Source organism: Nilaparvata lugens, chromosome X (assembly GCF_014356525.2).
Source record: "Nilaparvata lugens isolate BPH chromosome X, ASM1435652v1, whole genome shotgun sequence".
NCBI classification, from domain to species: domain Eukaryota; kingdom Metazoa; phylum Arthropoda; class Insecta; order Hemiptera; family Delphacidae; genus Nilaparvata; species Nilaparvata lugens.
The window spans coordinates 9,316,872-9,336,654 of NC_052518.1; the positions used below are offsets into that span (position 1 = coordinate 9,316,872).

The window sequence follows — 19,783 nt, forward strand, 5'->3', positions numbered from 1 at the left end:
CACACCTGAGGAGGCGCGGCTTGGTGATACAAAGTGTTGATGTTAGGCTACTTTCACACGATAGGAGACGTGCAACTTGAACACTGAACAGTGTTCACGTTTTTTGTCGAAGTACATTGAGTCAAATCGTGTCTTTCACATGGTGACTCCTATCCAGGAACCTCGTTTTGTCACGTCTTTTCCCCTCGAGGCAAGCAGAAACCGGCTTGGATCGAGATACTAGCGGACAAATCGTCACTTTCACATGGTGATTCTACGTCTCCCCGGTCACCACTTTTTCTTAAAAACTATCATTCTTGAAAATGAAGATAGAAAGATTCTGATTCGGATTTGGATTCAGCGACCCCAAATTCTTTAAAGCGTAAGTCCCGTTTTCGAAAATATCCGAAAACAAGGAAGTTATGGCTGTTTTTAATAAAGCTTTCTATTATCATATAATTATACGGTAAAAACGAACAGGTACTGTACTATACAGTACGTAAGTACTGTAGCTATTATAATACAACTTACACTGTATTCGTGTAGGAAATTTGGTAGGATATTTAACTTGATTTCTGAAAATACCCCAAAATAAGGGAGTAAGATAACTTTGAAAAACCAAAGTTTTCCTGCCGATTGAATAAACATTAAAAATTAGTCTAAGACATATTATGTCTTAGACTAAAAACGTGTAACAAATATCAGATCACTATTCAAGCTATCAAGCTTTTCATAAATTTATTTGTCTCCTCATGGCAGAAGGTTTGCGCCCAACGTTTTCACTTAAACATTTCTGTGATTAAATTGTGATAGAGCACATTATCGTATTGATCTTCTAAATCCAGTTACATGTACATCGATTTTCGTAAAATTGATTTTTTACCGTTCCTATGAATTCTATGAATTCTTTATACAGGTTCAGCACAACTTCTCAAATAACATTATGTTTGCTTCAACAGAATTCATAAGGACGACAAAACATCGAACAACAAAAAAAAAACGCTTTCTGAGTAACTGGCTTTAACAAAGCATGGCTTCACGAAATACAGTACGATAATTTAGAATAGTTGGTACTATGGTTATGCTTTTCGCATTATGGCAGCACTGTGCTTGCTCACTCACTTCTCCAGTTGACACTTGTTGACTAAAGAAAGTCTAAAGAAAGTCTAGTCAGTTGTTTACTTGACTTGACTTTGACACCTGTCACTACGCGATGTCTGAGTTTGATGTGGAGCTGTTGATTACTGCAGTTTGCAACCGACCTGCTCTTTGGGATAAAAGTCTTGACATCTACAAGGACCGGAATGAAGTCGCCAAAAGTTGGATGGAAGTTAAAAAGAAATAGTCAATAATTGCTGGTAATTTAAAGTGATATTCAACGATTTGAACTTGATAAATTGGATTGTTGAATGACAACTGAAATTTAGTGAATTTTACTGTACAACATTCCTTTTCCTCCTATTTTATTGGGTGATGAGTGGAGATGATTTATGATTTCATATTTGGATTCATCTTTTCATAGTTCAATATTTTTTTGGAAAACTAGAACTTTTAAAAATTAAAAATGTTTATGTTTAAACTTCTCAGGTGTTCAAAAACTTCTTGAAACCTTTGCCTGTCCCTTTGTGTGGCAGGAGTATTATTATCTTAGTACGTACTATATAATCATATGATAATGGAAAGCTATATTAAAAACAGCTATAACTCCCTTGTTTTCGGGTATTTTTGAAAATGGGACTTACGCTTTAAAGAGTTTGGGGTCGCTGAATCCAAATCCGAAATCTTCTATCTATATTTTTAAGGAAGTTAGACTTTGAGAAAAAGTGATGAGTCATACTTTGAGCAAACGTCGGTGTAGTTGTTAGATCTGTTGGCTTATTCGTAAGATCCCCATGTGAAAGTACAGGAGAGCTGCAAAATATGAAATATGATCTTCAGTAATATGATCTTCCAGGAGCGAGGACTCTGCCGTGTGAAACTGGCCTTATAGAGATTGCCTTAACACACCGTTCCACGCCCAGTGTGTGTGAGTTCTTCCATTCAAACCAATAAGCAAGAAGCAACTGGATGCAAAATGCCGCATCGCGCCTCCTCAGCTAACGTTTGTCATGAGATGCATTTATTTGGCGGTACGAAGTTCGCCGTGCCAACTAGTAATATAATAGATTACCAACCTGTTTTGGTCTGAAGATATTCCATGATTGATTATCAATTGTTCAGCCATTTCTAGACGGGATTGTGCCAGTCTTGGGTGTGTGCTCGATGTAACAACTCTTGTCAAGTGAACAGGTATAACATGAAGACTTCTGCAATCAAATCAAACATCACATTAAAACATTTCACATATTTCTTCATTATAGAAGTTTTGAACAGAAACAATTGGTAGATTTAAACTGAGTACTCATATAAGATTTCTTAAAATTATTGTGGTAGTGTTCGTTTTTGGCTCACGTTCTCTACATAAATGGACTAATTAATTGAGAATTTCATTTGATTGAGAATTATCACATTTTAGAGTGAACTTGATCTATTTTTCTATGTTATAATTTTGTTTGAATAAGAAATTTGTTCTACTGAGGTAGATACCCAAGATAACTTAAACTCGTCATGAAAAAATCAGTGACAATTTGAAAGTAATAAATACTTAATTTACCAGTAAAGTACAGGATGTCTGATAGGTTACTCCCTATTTTTGTATAGCTATAATTTATTTATTTATGAGCCAATTTTGTTGGAACTACATTTGTTAGATAGAGCACTCCTTGAGGTTTTGTTTAACACCAATTTTACATTTGTTTCAGTTTAAAAATTCCCCCTCTCTTGACTGTGGAAGAACGAGCCAAAATAGCAGCTCGTTATGAGGTCTGGGGATCTGTGGTGCGAGTACAAAGGTGGTGGAGGGCTGAACGAGGGATCCATGCAACACTGGATGCAAAACACTGAGATCTTTCTTAAGAATCGTTGCAACAGAGTAATGTGAAAGACCATTTTCACGAGATTCTTGACGCAGTGATTTCTTAGGGCTCCTCATGAACATTTCACGAACTCTGTCAACATTCTCTGCTGTCCTTGTCGTTGATGGTCTTCCTGATCGTCTTGCATCTGCGACACTCCCTGTTGTTAGTAATTTGGAATGGGAGTTTTCAACAGTTTTTGCATCCAGTGTTGCATGGATCCCTCGTTCAGCCCTCCACCACCTTTGTACTCGCACCACAGATCCCCAGACCTCATAACGAGCTGCTATTTTGGCTCGTTCTTCCACAGTCAAGAGAGGGGGCATTTTTAAACTGAAACAAATGAAAATTAGTGTTAAACAAAACCTCAAGGAGTGCTCTATCTAACAAAATTGGTTCATAGATGAAGAAATTATAGCTGTATAAAAATAGGGAGTGACTTATCAGACAGTATGTAGATGAAAAATATTTTTTAGACTTGATTTAGTGAACTTACCTAACATCACGTGTATCTGCCATACTGAGAATGGTATGGACTGCCATATTATGAATTCTAGGAGTTGTATCTCCTGACTTCAATATTAATTCAGGTAGTATTTTATCTACACTCTTTGCCACCTCAGCCATTGTTACCCTAGAAAAATTTATGCAGAATTTTTATTGAGCACCATACTTATTTTTTATGATGCATGCTTATATTTACATAATAAATAGGCTAATGATATCCAAATTCGATACGTTGTGGTTTATGGAAACAATTATTAGTAAATAAGTACTAAGGAAATAGGTACTATAATGAAATCTCTTTGTCGTGCAAGATAATAAAATAATGTAAAAAATACATAATGAACTATAGTGAGGTCCACGTTATAATGACAGTATTTGATCAACTTTGGTTTTGCTATCCTTGTCCATCATTCGAGAAAGCCGGTGTTACTATCCTTTTCTAGGTCCACAATGATGCCAATTATGCTTTTGTTAGTGTAGAAATATAATAAATTAATGCAGAGAATCGGCATCGCTATTCTTCTATCTTTATCCACTGCCATTATAACGTGGACCTCACTATAGTGAGAACCTGTTTTTGGTGATTTTATCTTTATAATGATATAAGGTGTTTGATGTATCGGATCTAATCCCTAAAGATAAATGTCTATAGATGATGATCTTTCTCAAGTAAGAGTTCCTAATTAAATAGGACATTTAAAGACATTATTGAATACAGTAGCCTAGTCTACTATTACCAAATAATTGAAAACAAAAATAAAATTCATTATCAATCGAATAAATAATAAAATATATTGAATGAACACTTCTTATAAGAATTATTTTTAAAAAATTGATAACTAATGTAATTCATTATCAATCGAGTAAATAATATCGCTTAGAAATAGATTTTTTGAAAATTTCAATTTGATGAACATTATACGAGTGTATTGTAATATTGTGATACAGTTCACAATATAATATACTTTTTGGAGAAGATAAGGATGGAAACAGACAATTATGTGATACATATAGTTCACTGGGGGAGGCCCTTTTTTGAAAAGACTGATGATTTATTTAATTAATTTATTTATTTATGGAGACAACAGGTTACCCCTAATGTGTCTCCTTCACAAATACAACAATACAAGATACAATACGTGAAATACAACAATACAACAATACAATGAAAAAAAAATGAACAAAGTAACTTACAATTGCAATATTGTTAAAAGAAAAAAAACTATAGAAATACAAGAGAAGGAAAAAAATAGATGTATACAATAAAATAATTATAAAACGGAATATAGAAATGAAAAGGTTTTAAAATTAAAATAAAAATTTTACAAAGAATGGATAAAACTAACAAATGAATGTCAGAGGACTGGTGGTACCTGCCAATGAAGCAACAGAATGAGTAAGAAGTACGAGTACATAGTGCAATAGATACACACCTATATACAGCAACAAATAATCGACAACACGACTGAGCAAGGATATCTCACAATAGACTGTTTAATATTCTATAAAATTTTTCACGAGAGAACCAGAAGATGTCCAGTTGCCCAGAGAAACAGTTGAAAAGTCTTTGAATTCTGTTGAGTGGAGAATTATAGTGACACAGTTCTGGACCCGGGCACAAAAAAAGAGAAAGTGGAGCGACGTAATATGGTAGATATATAAATATTTACATATGAAAGCAAATATGGGGAATCTATTTTATTATTTAATAAGCTATGAAGAAAAATTAAAGACTTAACATCTCGTCTTGTTTTTAATGATTTCAATTGAAACATATTTCTCAGAGTGTCAGAGGGAAAGTCAAACGGACAATTGAAATTGAATTTCCTGAAGTAAATGTACCTTAAAAATTTATTTTGTAAACGCTCCAAAAGTAGCACTTGATCATTACAATAAGGGTTCCAAATTTCAGACGCATACTCAAGAATACTTCGGATAAGAGATTTATACAGAAATATTATGGGTGAGACATCATTGAAAGGTGAACATGTTCTCAGTATAAACCCCATCTGCTGATTGGCCCTACTACACAAAAGGTCTGATATGTTTATTGAATGTAAAATCAGAGCTGTAAATCACACCCAGGTTTTATGATGAAGATAAATTACTGCTGAAAGATAAAAGATTACTGATGTTATAAATTATTCACCTTCCAGGTACAAACTCGCTGAAGAAGTACCTAATGACCTCAGCGGCGACAGAGTAGACTAGAAACACTTTGTCCCTCAAGGCACGATGCAACAGAAATATAGCGGCCCTTGCCAGTTTGTTTGGAGAATGCACTTCCATGTGTTCCGGTGGTTTCACGCACGCAAACTAAGGACTGCATTTATCACAATGTAATCTTGCATTCTCTTGCCAGAATGCAAGAGAGATAATCAATCAATCAATCAAATTTCATCTATTCAAGGAGATGCATATAAAAGACAAGCTTCGCAACATTGAATTATTGAGTCGCAAAGTAAGTATTGATATGGAGATATAGGCTGCGAGCAAATGTAACCCTCGCTTCGCAGAGGTCTGAGAAAAATACTGATTGGATTATGGTTTTATAATGATCAGCAATTAAATTAAAATTCATTCCACTTCTCAATCAATCAAATGCTCATATTTATCCTCGTCTTTGCACTCACCTCAATCCCTCCTCCTTGTCAGTGTATTGTTTGGAATAGAATTTCTCGACTAGCGCCATGCCAAACACATCAATCGGCAACACGGCTTGTTTTCTCTCTCGCTCGTTCAGCTTACAAATGGAAGATGCAGCGGCTGCTGGGGTTGAGTCAGCATGCAAGTTCCTATGGGCCGGAACCAGGCGTTCGTCGTAAGCCTCGTAACTGTTTCTGGGGGCGGCAGGACCGGTTGCCATGCCTAGGCGGAAGATTTGTTGCGCCGTCTCAGTGATCCACCACGCACTGGTTGAGGAGCTATAGTTGGCTGAGCACTTCTAGTTGACCTGCAAAAATTGATTCAAAATTTGAAAAATACTCATTACTTGAATAGTAATACTGATATTAGCAGTAATATTCAACCGTTTATCTCTTTCGTGTATAGGGCTACTTTTATAGAAATAGAAAGAAGAAAAAGTGATATCACTTGAAAATGGCATCAATGTCCGAAACATGTTGTGATTAAATATTTCAAAAAGGGTACTAAGATTTTTATTTTTCTTTCTATTTATATTCAACCATGTTTATTTTAATCCTGTTTGCATTATTTGATATTAACTGTAATGAGCTGAAATTAAACTCTAAAAAGAGTCGTATGGGGTATAAAATTGACAATGGATCAATAACATAATATGAAAAGGGTACCCTAGATGTTATTTTTATTTCAATACAAGTGCTATCTCTGTATAACAAATTGAATATAATATTTTCCTATTGCTTAAATGACAAATTTGTTAGAGAATGAACGATTTGGAACTTGAGAATGAATTTGTTTCAAATTAATACTATTTTTTCATTAAATAAATATAATTTTATTGCCAAAAAATAATACATGTTATAAAAATTCCAAATTCACAAGTTGTTTTATCATCTAAAATGAAGTCGTATTATTTATTATCTTACAGTTGAATTTTTTCATCAGAATTCAAAATATTATTAATTCTACTACTATTTAGAGTAGTGTGATATTTCTTTAGTGTGTTGTTTGTAGACAGAGAATGGCATATTTTGGATTATTCTGATTATACAGTAGTCTAAAATGCTTCATTCTGGTTTTTGTTTCAATGGTAATGACAAAGTCTATTGTATAAATTTCCATTGGATGATAAATAGTATATTTTCCGCCAATAACTCTTACATTTGTTTCGCTGCAAACCATCAAAATTAACCGAATTTAGTAGAGACACTTTGTAAGTGGGAAGTACATCTTACTTACAGCTTTAGTGGTTGTAACACTCTTGTTTTGCCTTTTCAGACCGAATATTGGACCTCCAATTAGATCCAATATCTGACCTGAACAAGACTTATTTATCATACAGAATACATTATATTGGCTGTCTTTAAAATTGTATATTTTATTCAATTTCTTCAATTGTGAGAGTAATGGTATTGTTTGCGCAATGAAATTACCCAGTAGGGCTAGAGGCGCCAGCTCTATAATGGAGAGGCGACACTGGACTTTGATAGAGAGCTGGCGAGACTCTGCCATCACTTATATTCAAATGCTGTTGATTGTCTCTCGTTTGATTAGATTGATAAACAGCTGACTGATCACTGTTAGGCTGTTGAGTAGTTCCAGGAGTGGTCTGAGGCCTGAAAAAAAATTAGAGGTGAAGCATAGAAATATAAAAAAATCTGGTGTGGTACACTCACACAACTTTCCTTGCTCATATTTGAAACTACGATCAGACTTCTGTATATGTGTATATATAATTGTTTTCAGAGTTCTTTTTCATTTGTATAAATTTATTGTGAAATTCGATTATTTTTTTAGTCGTCATTTTTTTAAAGTCGTCAAAACAGCTGTTCTACTGATGAAATATCTCGACAATGTGTTCTTTTTATGAACTACGTTACCTACCTACCTCATGCACGAGAAGGAGGTTACTAAGTCCATTTCTCAAGGATGGGGTGGACCCCCCATCAGTTTCCCAGAAAGAAGACTCATTCCAGTTGATAGAGCTGATAAATAACTATACAGTGTATGAATTTGAAAAAAAATCGGTCAAGTTATTTTTGAGAAAATCATGAAAAACATAGTTTTTTATTAATTATCCGCCATTTTTCTCAAGAATATTACGGAGCTCCTGTAATTTTCCCCAGGAATAAGACTAATGTCAGTTGATAGGGCTTATAAATAGCTATTCATGGTATAAATTTGAAGAAAATCGTTTGAGCCGTTTTCAAGCCGTTGTTCTTTTTATTTCAATACAAGTGCTATCTCTGTATAACAAATTGAATATAATATTTTCCTATTGCTTAAATGACAAATTTGTTAGAGAATGAACGATTTGGAACTTGAGAATGAATTTGTTTCAAATTAATACTATTTTTTCATTAAATAAATATAATTTTATTGCCAAAAAATAATACATGTTATAAAAATTCCAAATTCACAAGTTGTTTTATCATCTAAAATGAAGTCGTATTATTTATTATCTTACAGTTGAATTTTTTCATCAGAATTCAAAATATTATTAATTCTACTACTATTTAGAGTAGTGTGATATTTCTTTAGTGTGTTGTTTGTAGACAGAGAATGGCATATTTTGGATTATTCTGATTATACAGTAGTCTAAAATGCTTCATTCTGGTTTTTGTTTCAATGGTAAATGACAAAGTCTATTGTATAAATTTCCATTGGATGATAAATAGTATATTTTCCGCCAATAACTCTTACATTTGTTTCGCTGCAAACCATCAAAATTAACCGAATTTAGTAGAGACACTTTGTAAGTGGGAAGTACATCTTACTTACAGCTTTAGTGGTTGTAACACTCTTGTTTTGCCTTTTCAGACCGAATATTGGACCTCCAATTAGATCCAATATCTGACCTGAACAAGACTTATTTATCATACAGAATACATTATATTGGCTGTCTTTAAAATTGTATATTTTATTCAATTTCTTCAATTGTGAGAGTAATGGTATTGTTTGTGCAATGAAATTACCCAGTAGGGCTAGAGGCGCCAGCTCTATAATGGAGAGGCGACACTGGACTTTGATAGAGAGCTGGCGAGACTCTGCCATCACTTATATTCAAATGCTGTTGATGGTCTCTCGTTTGATTAGATTGATAAACAGCTGACTGATCACTGTTAGGCTGTTGAGTAGTTCCAGGGGTGGTCTGAGGCCTGAAAAAAAATTAGAGGTGAAGCATAGAAATATAAAAAAATCTGGTGTGGTACACTCACACAACTTTCCTTGCTCATATTTGAAACTACGATCTGACTTCTGTATATGTGTATATATAATTGTTTTCAGAGTTCTTTTTCATTTGTATAAATTGTGAAATTCGATTATTTTTTTAGTCGTCATTTTTTTAAAGTCGTCAAAACAGCTGTTCTACTGATGAAATATCTCGACAATGTGTTCTTTTTATGAACTACATTACCTACCTACCTCATGCACGAGAAGGAGGTTACTAAGTCCATTTCTCAAGGATGGGGTGGACCCCCCATCAGTTTCCCAGAAAGAAGACTCATTCCAGTTGATAGAGCTGATAAATAACTATACAGGGTATGAATTTGAAAAAAATCGGTCAAATTATTTTTGAGAAAATCATGAAAAACATAATTTTTTATTACTTATCCGCCATTTTTCTCAAGAATATTACGGAGCTCCTGTAATTTTCCCCAGAAATAAGACTAATGTCAATTGATAGGGCTTATGAATAGCTATCCATGGTAAAAATTTGAAGAAAATCGTTAGAGTCGTTTTCGAGAAATAGCTATACAGAGTATGAATTTAAAAAAAATCGGTCAAGTCATTTTTGAGAAAATCGTGAAAAACATGGTTTTTTAGTAACTGCCATTTTTCTCAAGAATATTACGGAGATCCTGTGATTTTCCCTCAAATGAGACTCATGTCAGTTGATAGGGCTTATGAATAGCTATCTATGGTATGAATTTGAAGAAAATCGTTAGAGCCGTTTTCGAGAAAACCGTGAAAAACATGGTTTTTTGGCAGAAAAAATTATACAAACCACTTGATACTGTATCAACTTCAAAGAATCGCAAACCACTTGATTCTGTATCAACTTCAATTATAGAGAACGGATAAGCGTAAGTACTATTATAGAATAAGATAAGATAAGATAAGAGTACTATTAGTTTGTCTTTGAAGAAGAAGGAGAAGAAGAAGAATTCTCTGCGATTCTTTGAAGTTGATACAGTATGAGTATCAAGTGGTTTGCGATTCTTTGAAGTTGATACAGTATCAAAAGGTTTGTATCATTTTTTCTGCCAGCGCCATCTAGCGGACCCCTATACAACTACATTAAGCTTTTTCCTACTCAAATTTCCGTAAGGACACTTTTAAAAATGCTTATTTATCAATTTTTTGCAGATTTTCATCGAACTTTACTATCACTAAACCATTTTTGATATGTGGAGAGCTTACTACATCAATTTCAATGCAATTGGCGTTGCATTTGTTACTTATAACAGACTTTTATTGCGCTGCCTCTCGCCTGAGTTTTGTGTAGTGTTTGATAGGAACATGCTTTTCTACTGATTTGTCAATAAGAAATAAATTTACCAATTACCAATTATTACTAAATAATTTTTGGAGAACCATTGTGATTTAGGGTCCTTTTAAAGTTCCTTCACATTGGTTCCATTGAACACATTAATTAAGGCTTTCTCTGGTATCAAACTCTACATCTTTCGATTCCTGTAGTGTGGTCCATATTATAATGGCAGTGGATAAAGATAGAAGAAATAGCAATGCCGATTCTCTGCATTAATTAATTATATTTCTACAATGTCAAAAACATAATTGTCATCGGTGTGGACCTAGAAAAGGAAAGTACCACCGGCTTTGTTGAATGATAGACAAGGATAGCAAAACCAAAGTTGATCAAATACTGTCATTATAACGTGGACCTCACTATACAATCTTCAACACTACACAAAGTGTTTGTATAGAAAACCTGCTTTTCTAGCAATAATGTGGAATTATTTAAGACGATGGCGATCTTAACTTTTTTGGAGAATCATTGTGATTTAGGGTCCTATTAAAGGTCCATCTTACTTACAGCTTTAGTGGTTGTAACACTCTTGTTTTGCCTTTTCAGACCGAATATTGGACCTCCAATTAGATCCAATATCTGACCTGAACAAGACTTATTTATCATACAGAATACATTATATTGGCTGTCTTTAAAATTGTATATTTTATTCAATTTCTTCAATTGTGAGAGTAATGGTATTGTTTGCGCAATGAAATTACCCAGTAGGGCTAGAGGCGCCAGCTCTATAATGGAGAGGCGACACTGGACTTTGATAGAGAGCTGGCGAGACTCTGCCATCACTTATATTCAAATGCTGTTGATGGTCTCTCGTTTGATTAGATTGATAAACAGCTGACTGATCACTGTTAGGCTGTTGAGTAGTTCCAGGGGTGGTCTGAGGCCTGAAAAAAATTAGAGGTGAAGCATAGAAATATAAAAAAATCTGGTGTGGTACACTCACACAACTTTCCTTGCTCATATTTGAAACTACGATCAGACTTCTGTATATGTGTATATATAATTGTTTTCAGAGTTCTTTTTCATTTGTATAAATTTATTGTGAAATTCGATTATTTTTTTAGTCGTCATTTTTTTAAAGTCGTCAAAACAGCTGTTCTACTGATGAAATATCTCGACAATGTGTTCTTTTTATGAACTACGTTACCTACCTACCTCATGCACGAGAAGGAGGTTACTAAGTCCATTTCTCAAGGATGGGGTGGACCCCCCATCAGTTTCCCAGAAAGAAGACTCATTCCAGTTGATAGAGCTGATAAATAACTATACAGTGTATGAATTTGAAAAAAATCGGTCAAGTTATTTTTGAGAAAATCATGAAAAACATAGTTTTTTATTAATTATCCGCCATTTTTCTCAAGAATATTACGGAGCTCCTGTAATTTTCCCCAGAAATAAGACTAATGTCAATTGATAGGGCTTATGAATAGCTATCCATGGTAAAAATTTGAAGAAAATCGTTAGAGTCGTTTTCGAGAAATAGCTATACAGAGTATGAATTTAAAAAAAATCGGTCAAGTCATTTTTGAGAAAATCGTGAAAAACATGGTTTTTTAGTAACTGCCATTTTTCTCAAGAATATTACGGAGATCCTGTGATTTTCCCTCAATGAGACTCATGTCAGTTGATAGGGCTTATGAATAGCTATCTATGGTATGAATTTGAAGAAAATCGTTAGAGCCGTTTTCGAGAAAACCGTGAAAAACATGGTTTTTTAATCATTATCCGTCATTTTTCTCAAGAATATTACGGAGATCCTGAAATTTTCCCAGAAATGTGACTCATGTCAGTTGATAGGGCTTATAAATAGCTATTCATGGTATAAATTTGAAGAAAATCGTTTGAGCCGTTTTCAAGCCGTTGTTCTTTTTATAAACTGCTCTACCTACCTACCACATACACGAGAAGGTGGCTACAAAGTCCATTTCTCAAGGATGGGGTGGACACCCATTGGTTTCTCAGGAATCAAACTCTACATCTTTCGATTCCTGTAGTGTGGTCCATATTATAATGGCAGTGGATAAGATAGAAGAATAGCAATGCCGATTCTCTGCATTAATTAATTATATTTCTACAATGTCAAAAACATAATTGTCATCGGTGTGGACCTAGAAAAGGAAAGTACCACCGGCTTTGTTGAATGATAGACAAGGATAGCAAAACCAAAGTTGATCAAATACTGTCATTATAACGTGGACCTCACTATACAATCTTCAACACTACACAAAGTGTTTGTATAAAAACCTGCTTTTCTAGCAATAATGTGGAATTATTCAAGACGATGGCGATCTTAACTTTTTTGGAGAATCATTGTGATTTAGGGTCCTATTAAAGGTCCATCTTACTTACAGCTTTAGTGGTTGTAACACTCTTGTTTTGCCTTTTCAGACCGAATATTGGACCTCCAATTAGATCCAATATCTGACCTGAACAAGACTTATTTATCATACAGAATACATTATATTGGCTGTCTTTAAAATTGTATATTTTATTCAATTTCTTCAATTGTGAGAGTAATGGTATTGTTTGCGCAATGAAATTACCCAGTAGGGCTAGAGGCGCCAGCTCTATAATGGAGAGGCGACACTGGACTTTGATAGAGAGCTGGCGAGACTCTGCCATCACTTATATTCAAATGCTGTTGATGGTCTCTCGTTTGATTAGATTGACAAACAGCTGACTGATCACTGTTAGGCTGTTGAGTAGTTCCAGGAGTGGTCTGAGGCCTGAAAAAAAATTAGAGGTGAAGCATAGAAATATAAAAAAATCTGGTGTGGTACACTCACACAACTTTCCTTGCTCATATTTGAAACTACGATCAGACTTCTGTATATGTGTATATATAATTGTTTTCAGAGTTCTTTTTCATTTGTATAAATTTATTGTGAAATTCGATTATTTTTTTAGTCGTCATTTTTTTAAAGTCGTCAAAACAGCTGTTCTACTGATGAAATATCTCGACAATGTGTTCTTTTTATGAACTACGTTACCTACCTACCTCATGCACGAGAAGGAGGTTACTAAGTCCATTTCTCAAGGATGGGGTGGACCCCCCATCAGTTTCCCAGAAAGAAGACTCATCCCAGTTGATAGAGCTGATAAGGTAATTTAAATAATAATTAATAAAGGTAATTTATAATAGTTTGTAGACTGATTAGGAGAAATAGAGGATGTTATTATTTAACATCAACCACAATAATTGTCACCTACTGAGATAACGTCTAGTATAGAGTGAGAAGTAAATTTATAATATAATAATAGCAATTAACCCGTGCTCCGAAAGGGTCTGTTTGAAGCACAAACAGACAAACTGAGAACTTGAAGCACTGAAATAATGAAGAACTGAAAATAAGCCTATAACTATCCTCGGCAAATTCAGAATCAATAATATGCAAAATCTCATGTTAATCAGTTCAGTAGTTCAGACGTGATGATGCGTCATACGTGAATTTCCTATCCAGTACCTGTATACGCCAATTCTTTCTTTAGAATATTATTATAGATCAATAATGTTATAAACGTTATATTTTAATTCACATCCAAGTCTTAAGAAAACGCACGTAAACAGTAGCAGAAAGACGTCTGCATAGGTCCACAGAAAACGGAGAGAATTCCTTGCCAGGTGTTTGAAATTTGAAACGCACACAGACATCCATGATTGAAGATTGTATAGTGAGGTCCACGTTATAATGACAGTATTTGATCAACTTTGGTTTTGCTATCCTTGTTTATCATTCGACAAAGCCGGTGGTACTATCCTTTTCTAGGTCCACAAAGATGACAATTATGTTTTTGACAGTGTAGAAATATAATTAATTAATGCAGAGAATCGGCATCACTATTCTTCTATCTTTATCCACTGCCATTATAACATGGACCACACTATAGGAATCGAAAGACGTAGAGTTGATACCAGAGAGAGCCTTAATTAATGTGTTTAATGGAACCAATGTGAAGGACCTTCAAAAGGACCCTAAATCACAATGGTTCTCCAAAAATTTTCAATTTGGATTTTAATTCTAATTGGATATTAATGACAACTCAGTAGAAAAGCATGTTCCTATCAAACACTACACAAAACTCGGGTTTTCGATTCCTATAGTGTGGTCCATGTTATAATGGCAGTGGATAAAAATAGAAGAATAGTGATGCCGATTCTCTGCATTAATTAATTATATTTCTACCCTGTCAGAAACATAATTGTCATCGTTGTGGACCTAGAAAAGGATAGTACCACCGGCTTTGTCGAATGATAAACAAGGATAGCAAAACCAAAGTTGATCAAATACTGTCATTATAACGTGGACCTCACTATACAATCTTCAACACTATACAAAGTGTTTGTATAGAAACCTGCTTTTCTAGCAATAATGTGGAATTATTTTTTAAGACGATGACGATCTTAACTTTTTTGGAGAATCATTGTGATTTAGGGTCCTATTAAAGGTCCTTCGCCATGATTCCATTAAACACATTCAAGAAGAAGAAGAAGAAGAAGAAGAAGAAGAAGAAGAAGAAGAAGAAGAAGAAGAAGAAGAAGAAGAAGAAAAAGAAGAAGAAGAAGAAGTAGAAGAAGAAGAAGTAGAAGAAGAAAAAGAAGAAGATGAAGATGAAGATGAAGAAGAAGAAGAAGAGAAGAAGAAGAAGAAGAAGAAGAAGAAGAAGAAGAAGAAGAAGATGAAGATGAAGATGAAGATGAAGAAGAAGATGAAGAAGAAGAAGAAGAAGAAAAAGAAGAAGAAGAAGAAGTAGAAGAAGAAGAAAAAGAAGAAGAAGAGAAGTAGAAGAAGAAGAGAGAAGAAGAAGAAGAAGAGAAGAAGAAGAAGAAGAAAGAAGAAGAAGAAGAAGATGATGAAGATGAAGATGAAGATGATCCACCATTTTTCTGAAGAATATTACGGAGCTCCTGCAATTTTCCCAGAAATGAGACTCATGTCAGTTGATAGGGCTTATAAATAGCTATTCATGGTATAAATTTGAAGAAAATCGTTTGAGCCGTTTTCAAGCCGTTGTTCTTTTTATAAACTGCTCTACCTACCTACCACATACACGAGAAGGTGGCTACAAAGTCCATTTCTCAAGGATGGGGTGGACACCCATTGGTTTCTCAGGAAAAAGACTCATGCCAGTTGATATAGATGATAAATAGCTATACAGGGTATGAATTTCAAAAAAAATCGGTCGTCATTTTTGAGAAAATCGTGAAAAACATGGTTTTTTAGTAACTGCCATTTTTCTCAAGAATATTACGGAGATCCTGTAATTTTCCCTCAAATGAGACTCATGTCAGTTGATAGGGCTTATGAATAGCTATCCATGGTATGAATTTGAAGAAAATCGTTAGAGCCGTTATAAAAACATGGTTTTTTAGTCATTATCCGCCATTTTTCTCAAGAATATTACGGAGATCCTGAAATTTTCCCAGAAATGTGACTCATGCCAGTTGATAGGGCTTATAAATAGCTATCCATGGTATGAATTTGAAGAAAATCGTTAGAGCCGTTTTCGAGAAAACCGTGAAAAACATGGTTTTTTAGTCATTATCCGCCATTTTTCTCAAGAATATTACGGAGATCCTGAAATTTTCCCACAAATGAGACTCATGTCAGTTGATAGGGCTTATGAATAGCTATCCATGGTATGAATTTGAAGAAAATCGTTAGAGCCGTTATAAAAACATGGTTTTTTAGTCATTATCCGCCATTTTTCTCAAGAATATTACGGAGATCCTGAAATTTTCCCAGAAATGTGACTCATGCCAGTTGATAGGGCTTATAAATAGCTATCCATGGTATGAATTTGAAGAAAATCGTTAGAGCCGTTTTCGAGAAAACCGTGAAAAACATGGTTTTTTAGTCATTATCCGCCATTTTTCTCAAGAATATTACGGAGATCCTGAAATTTTCCCACAAATGAGACTCATGCCAGTTGATAGGGCTTATAAATAGCTATCTATGGTATAAATTTGAAGAAAATCGTTAGAGCCGTTTTCGAGAAAAACTTGAAAAACATGGTTTTTTGGCAGAAAAAATTATACAAACCACTTGATACTGTATCAACTTCAAAGAATCGCAAACCACTTGATTCTGTATCAACTTCAATTATAGAGAACGGATAAGCGTAAGTACTATTATAGAATAAGATAAGAGTACTATTAGTTTGTCTTTGAAGAAGAAGGAGAAGAAGAAGAATTCTCTGCGATTCTTTGAAGTTGATACAGTATGAGTATCAAGTGGTTTGCGATTCTTTGAAGTTGATACAGTATCAAAAGGTTTGTATCATTTTTTTCTGCCAGCGCCATCTAGCGGACTCCTATACAACTACATTAAGCTTTTTCCTACTCAAATTTCCGTAAGGACACTTTTAAAAATGCTTATTTATCAATTTTTTGCAGATTTTCATCGAACTTTACTATCACTAAACCATTTTTGATATGTGGAGAGCTTACTACATCAATTTCAATGCAATTGGCGTTGCATTTGTTACTTATAACAGACTTTTATTGCGCTGCCTCTCGCCTGAGTTTTGTGTAGTGTTTGATAGGAACATGCTTTTCTACTGATTTGTCAATAAGAAATAAATTTACCAATTACCAATTATTACTAAAAAATTTTTGGAGAACCATTGTGATTTAGGGTCCTTTTAAAGTTCCTTCACATTGGTTCCATTGAACACATTAATTAAGGCTTTCTCTGGTATCAAACTCTACATCTTTCGATTCCTGTAGTGTGGTCCATGTTATAATGGCAGTGGATAAAGATAGAAGAAATAGCAATGCCGATTCTCTGCATTAATTAATTATATTTCTACAATGTCAAAAACATAATTGTCATCGGTGTGGACCTAGAAAAGGAAAGTACCACCGGCTTTGTTGAATGATAGACAAGGATAGCAAAACCAAAGTTGATCAAATACTGTCATTATAACGTGGACCTCACTATACAATCTTCAACACTACACAAAGTGTTTGTATAGAAAACCTGCTTTTCTAGCAATAATGTGGAATTATTTAAGACGATGGCGATCTTAACTTTTTTGGAGAATCATTGTGATTTAGGGTCCTATTAAATGTCCATCTTACTTACAGCTTTAGTGGTTGTAACACTCTTGTTTTGCCTTTTCAGACCGAATATTGGTCCTATTAAAGGTCCTTCCCCATGATTCCATTAAACACATTCAAGAAGAAGAGAAGAAGAAGAAGAAGAAAAAGAAGAAGAAGAAGAAGAAGAAGAAAGAAGAAGAAGAAGAAGAAGAAGAAGAAGAAGATGATGAAGATGAAGATGAAGAAAAAGATGAAGAAGAAGAAGAAGAAGAAGATGAATAAGAAGAAGAAGAAGAGAAGAAGAAGAAGAAGGAGAAGGAGAAGAAGAAGAAGAAGTAGAAGAAGAAGAAGTAGAAGAAGAAGAAGAAGAAGAAAGAAGATGAAGAAGAAGAAGAAGAAGAAGAAGAAGAAGAAGAAGAAGAAGAGAAGATGAAGATGAAGAAGAAGAAGAAGATGAAGAAGAAGAAGAAGAAGAAGAAGTAGAAGAAGAAGAAGAAGATGAAGAAGAAGAAGAAGAAGGAGAAGGAGAAGAAGAAGAGGAAGAAGAAGAAGAAGAAGAGAAGAATAAGGAGAAGAAGTAGAAGAAGAAGAAGTAGAAGAAGAAGAAGAAGAAGAAGAGGAAGAAGATGAAGATGAAGAAGAAGAAGAAGAAGAAGAAGAAGAAGAAGAAGAAGAAGAAGAAGAAGAAGAAAGAAGAGAAGAAGATGATGAAGATGAAGATGAAGAAAAAGATGAAGAAGAAGAAGAATATTATTATTAGCGTATGGCAATCACATAGACACACACTTACACACACATGAATTCACAAAAATATATGCAGGTTTTGACCCTTGTCAGCTTGAAAAAAAAATATATATATATATAAAACAAAATAAAACCATCTATCTAGGTTATAGAATAAAATATATGACAAAGAAAAGTATATATATGCACAAGGAAATAGGAAATAATCAAGTCAAACTTGAATGTCCAGGTTGGTTATGTAGGCTATTGCTTGTGGAGATGCTGCTATAAATCATCTGAACCGCCCTGAAAGGCTCGAATAGCACAATGGCGGATGATATGATTCATTGTTTGTCTAGCCTCTCCACAATCACAATCAGGGGAGGGCAATCTACCCCAGTCACTAAGAGATGCTCTATCTTCCGTGCCCAGTTCTAATCCTGTTGAGTGCTGTCCATGTTCGCCTTGGCAGATCAAACCCAGCCACACTCCTCCCAACAGAATACCTCAGACTAACACTGAGAGGTGCTCTATCCATCCACTCTCCTCCCAGCTATCAGCAACAGAGAAATTCTCACGTTCTAGCCGCTCAGCCAAGCGCATGGGAGGGCGCCTTGACCTCAGCCTGTTACCGAGCTCCAGAAGATCTCTGTGGATTGGGAGTGCTCTGTCATTTTTTATCTTATTATACTCCCGAACAAGAGCAAAAGATCTTCGCAGCCCTGGTGGAGCAATGTTGCTGAGAACTGGCAGCCAATATGTGGGGGTGGTTCTAATGGTCCCAGAAATAAGTCGCATGGAATTATTCAGCTGAGTGTTGACTCTATTCACATGGGCACTATTTATCCACACAGCCGCACAGTATTCAGCTGTGGGTATACTAGTCCTAGGGCAGAACAGCGCAAAATTGTTGCTGATGCTCCCCATGTTGTTCCACAGAGTTTTTGTAGAATATTATTCCTAGTTTTTAGTTTCTCAGCAACATTATGAAGGTGATTTTTGTAGGACAGAGTGCGGTCAAGCGTCACCCCAAGGTACTTTGGAAAGAAATTATGCTGTAATTGCGTGTTGTCAAACCTCACATCCAGTTTTACCCTAGCCTCCCCATTATTCAAGTGAAAACAGCACACCTCTGTTTTTTCATGTTAGGGTAGTCTCCACTTGTGGAAATAAACTGAAAGGGAAGATAGGTCTTCAGTGAGGCTCTCTGATGTTGTCTTCATACTCTTGTCTTGAGTGGCCACAGCAATGTCATCAGCGTACATGAAGATCCTTGATGGTATGTTGGGAAGATCTGCTGAGTACAAGTTGAAAAGGAGCGGGGACAAGATGAACCCTGTGGCAATCCATTATTGAGTACCTTTCTTCTGCTTAGCTTAT

The 19,783-nt window shown here is 34.8% G+C and overlaps 1 protein-coding gene across 1 annotated transcript in view; it reads right to left on the minus strand.

The window, feature by feature from the left end:
- The window catches only part of LOC111050803 (centrosomal protein of 104 kDa), an 84,574-nt gene that overhangs the window by 39,864 nt on the left and 24,927 nt on the right, over nucleotides 1-19,783 (minus strand). The window contains 9 exon segments of the mRNA XM_039441434.1: nucleotides 2,154-2,285; nucleotides 3,430-3,567; nucleotides 5,590-5,756; nucleotides 6,070-6,384; nucleotides 7,245-7,254; nucleotides 7,517-7,699; nucleotides 9,059-9,241; nucleotides 11,340-11,522; nucleotides 13,182-13,364. Of these exon segments, the coding sequence (XP_039297368.1) occupies nucleotides 2,154-2,285; nucleotides 3,430-3,567; nucleotides 5,590-5,756; nucleotides 6,070-6,384; nucleotides 7,245-7,254; nucleotides 7,517-7,699; nucleotides 9,059-9,241; nucleotides 11,340-11,522; nucleotides 13,182-13,364 (1,494 nt within the window).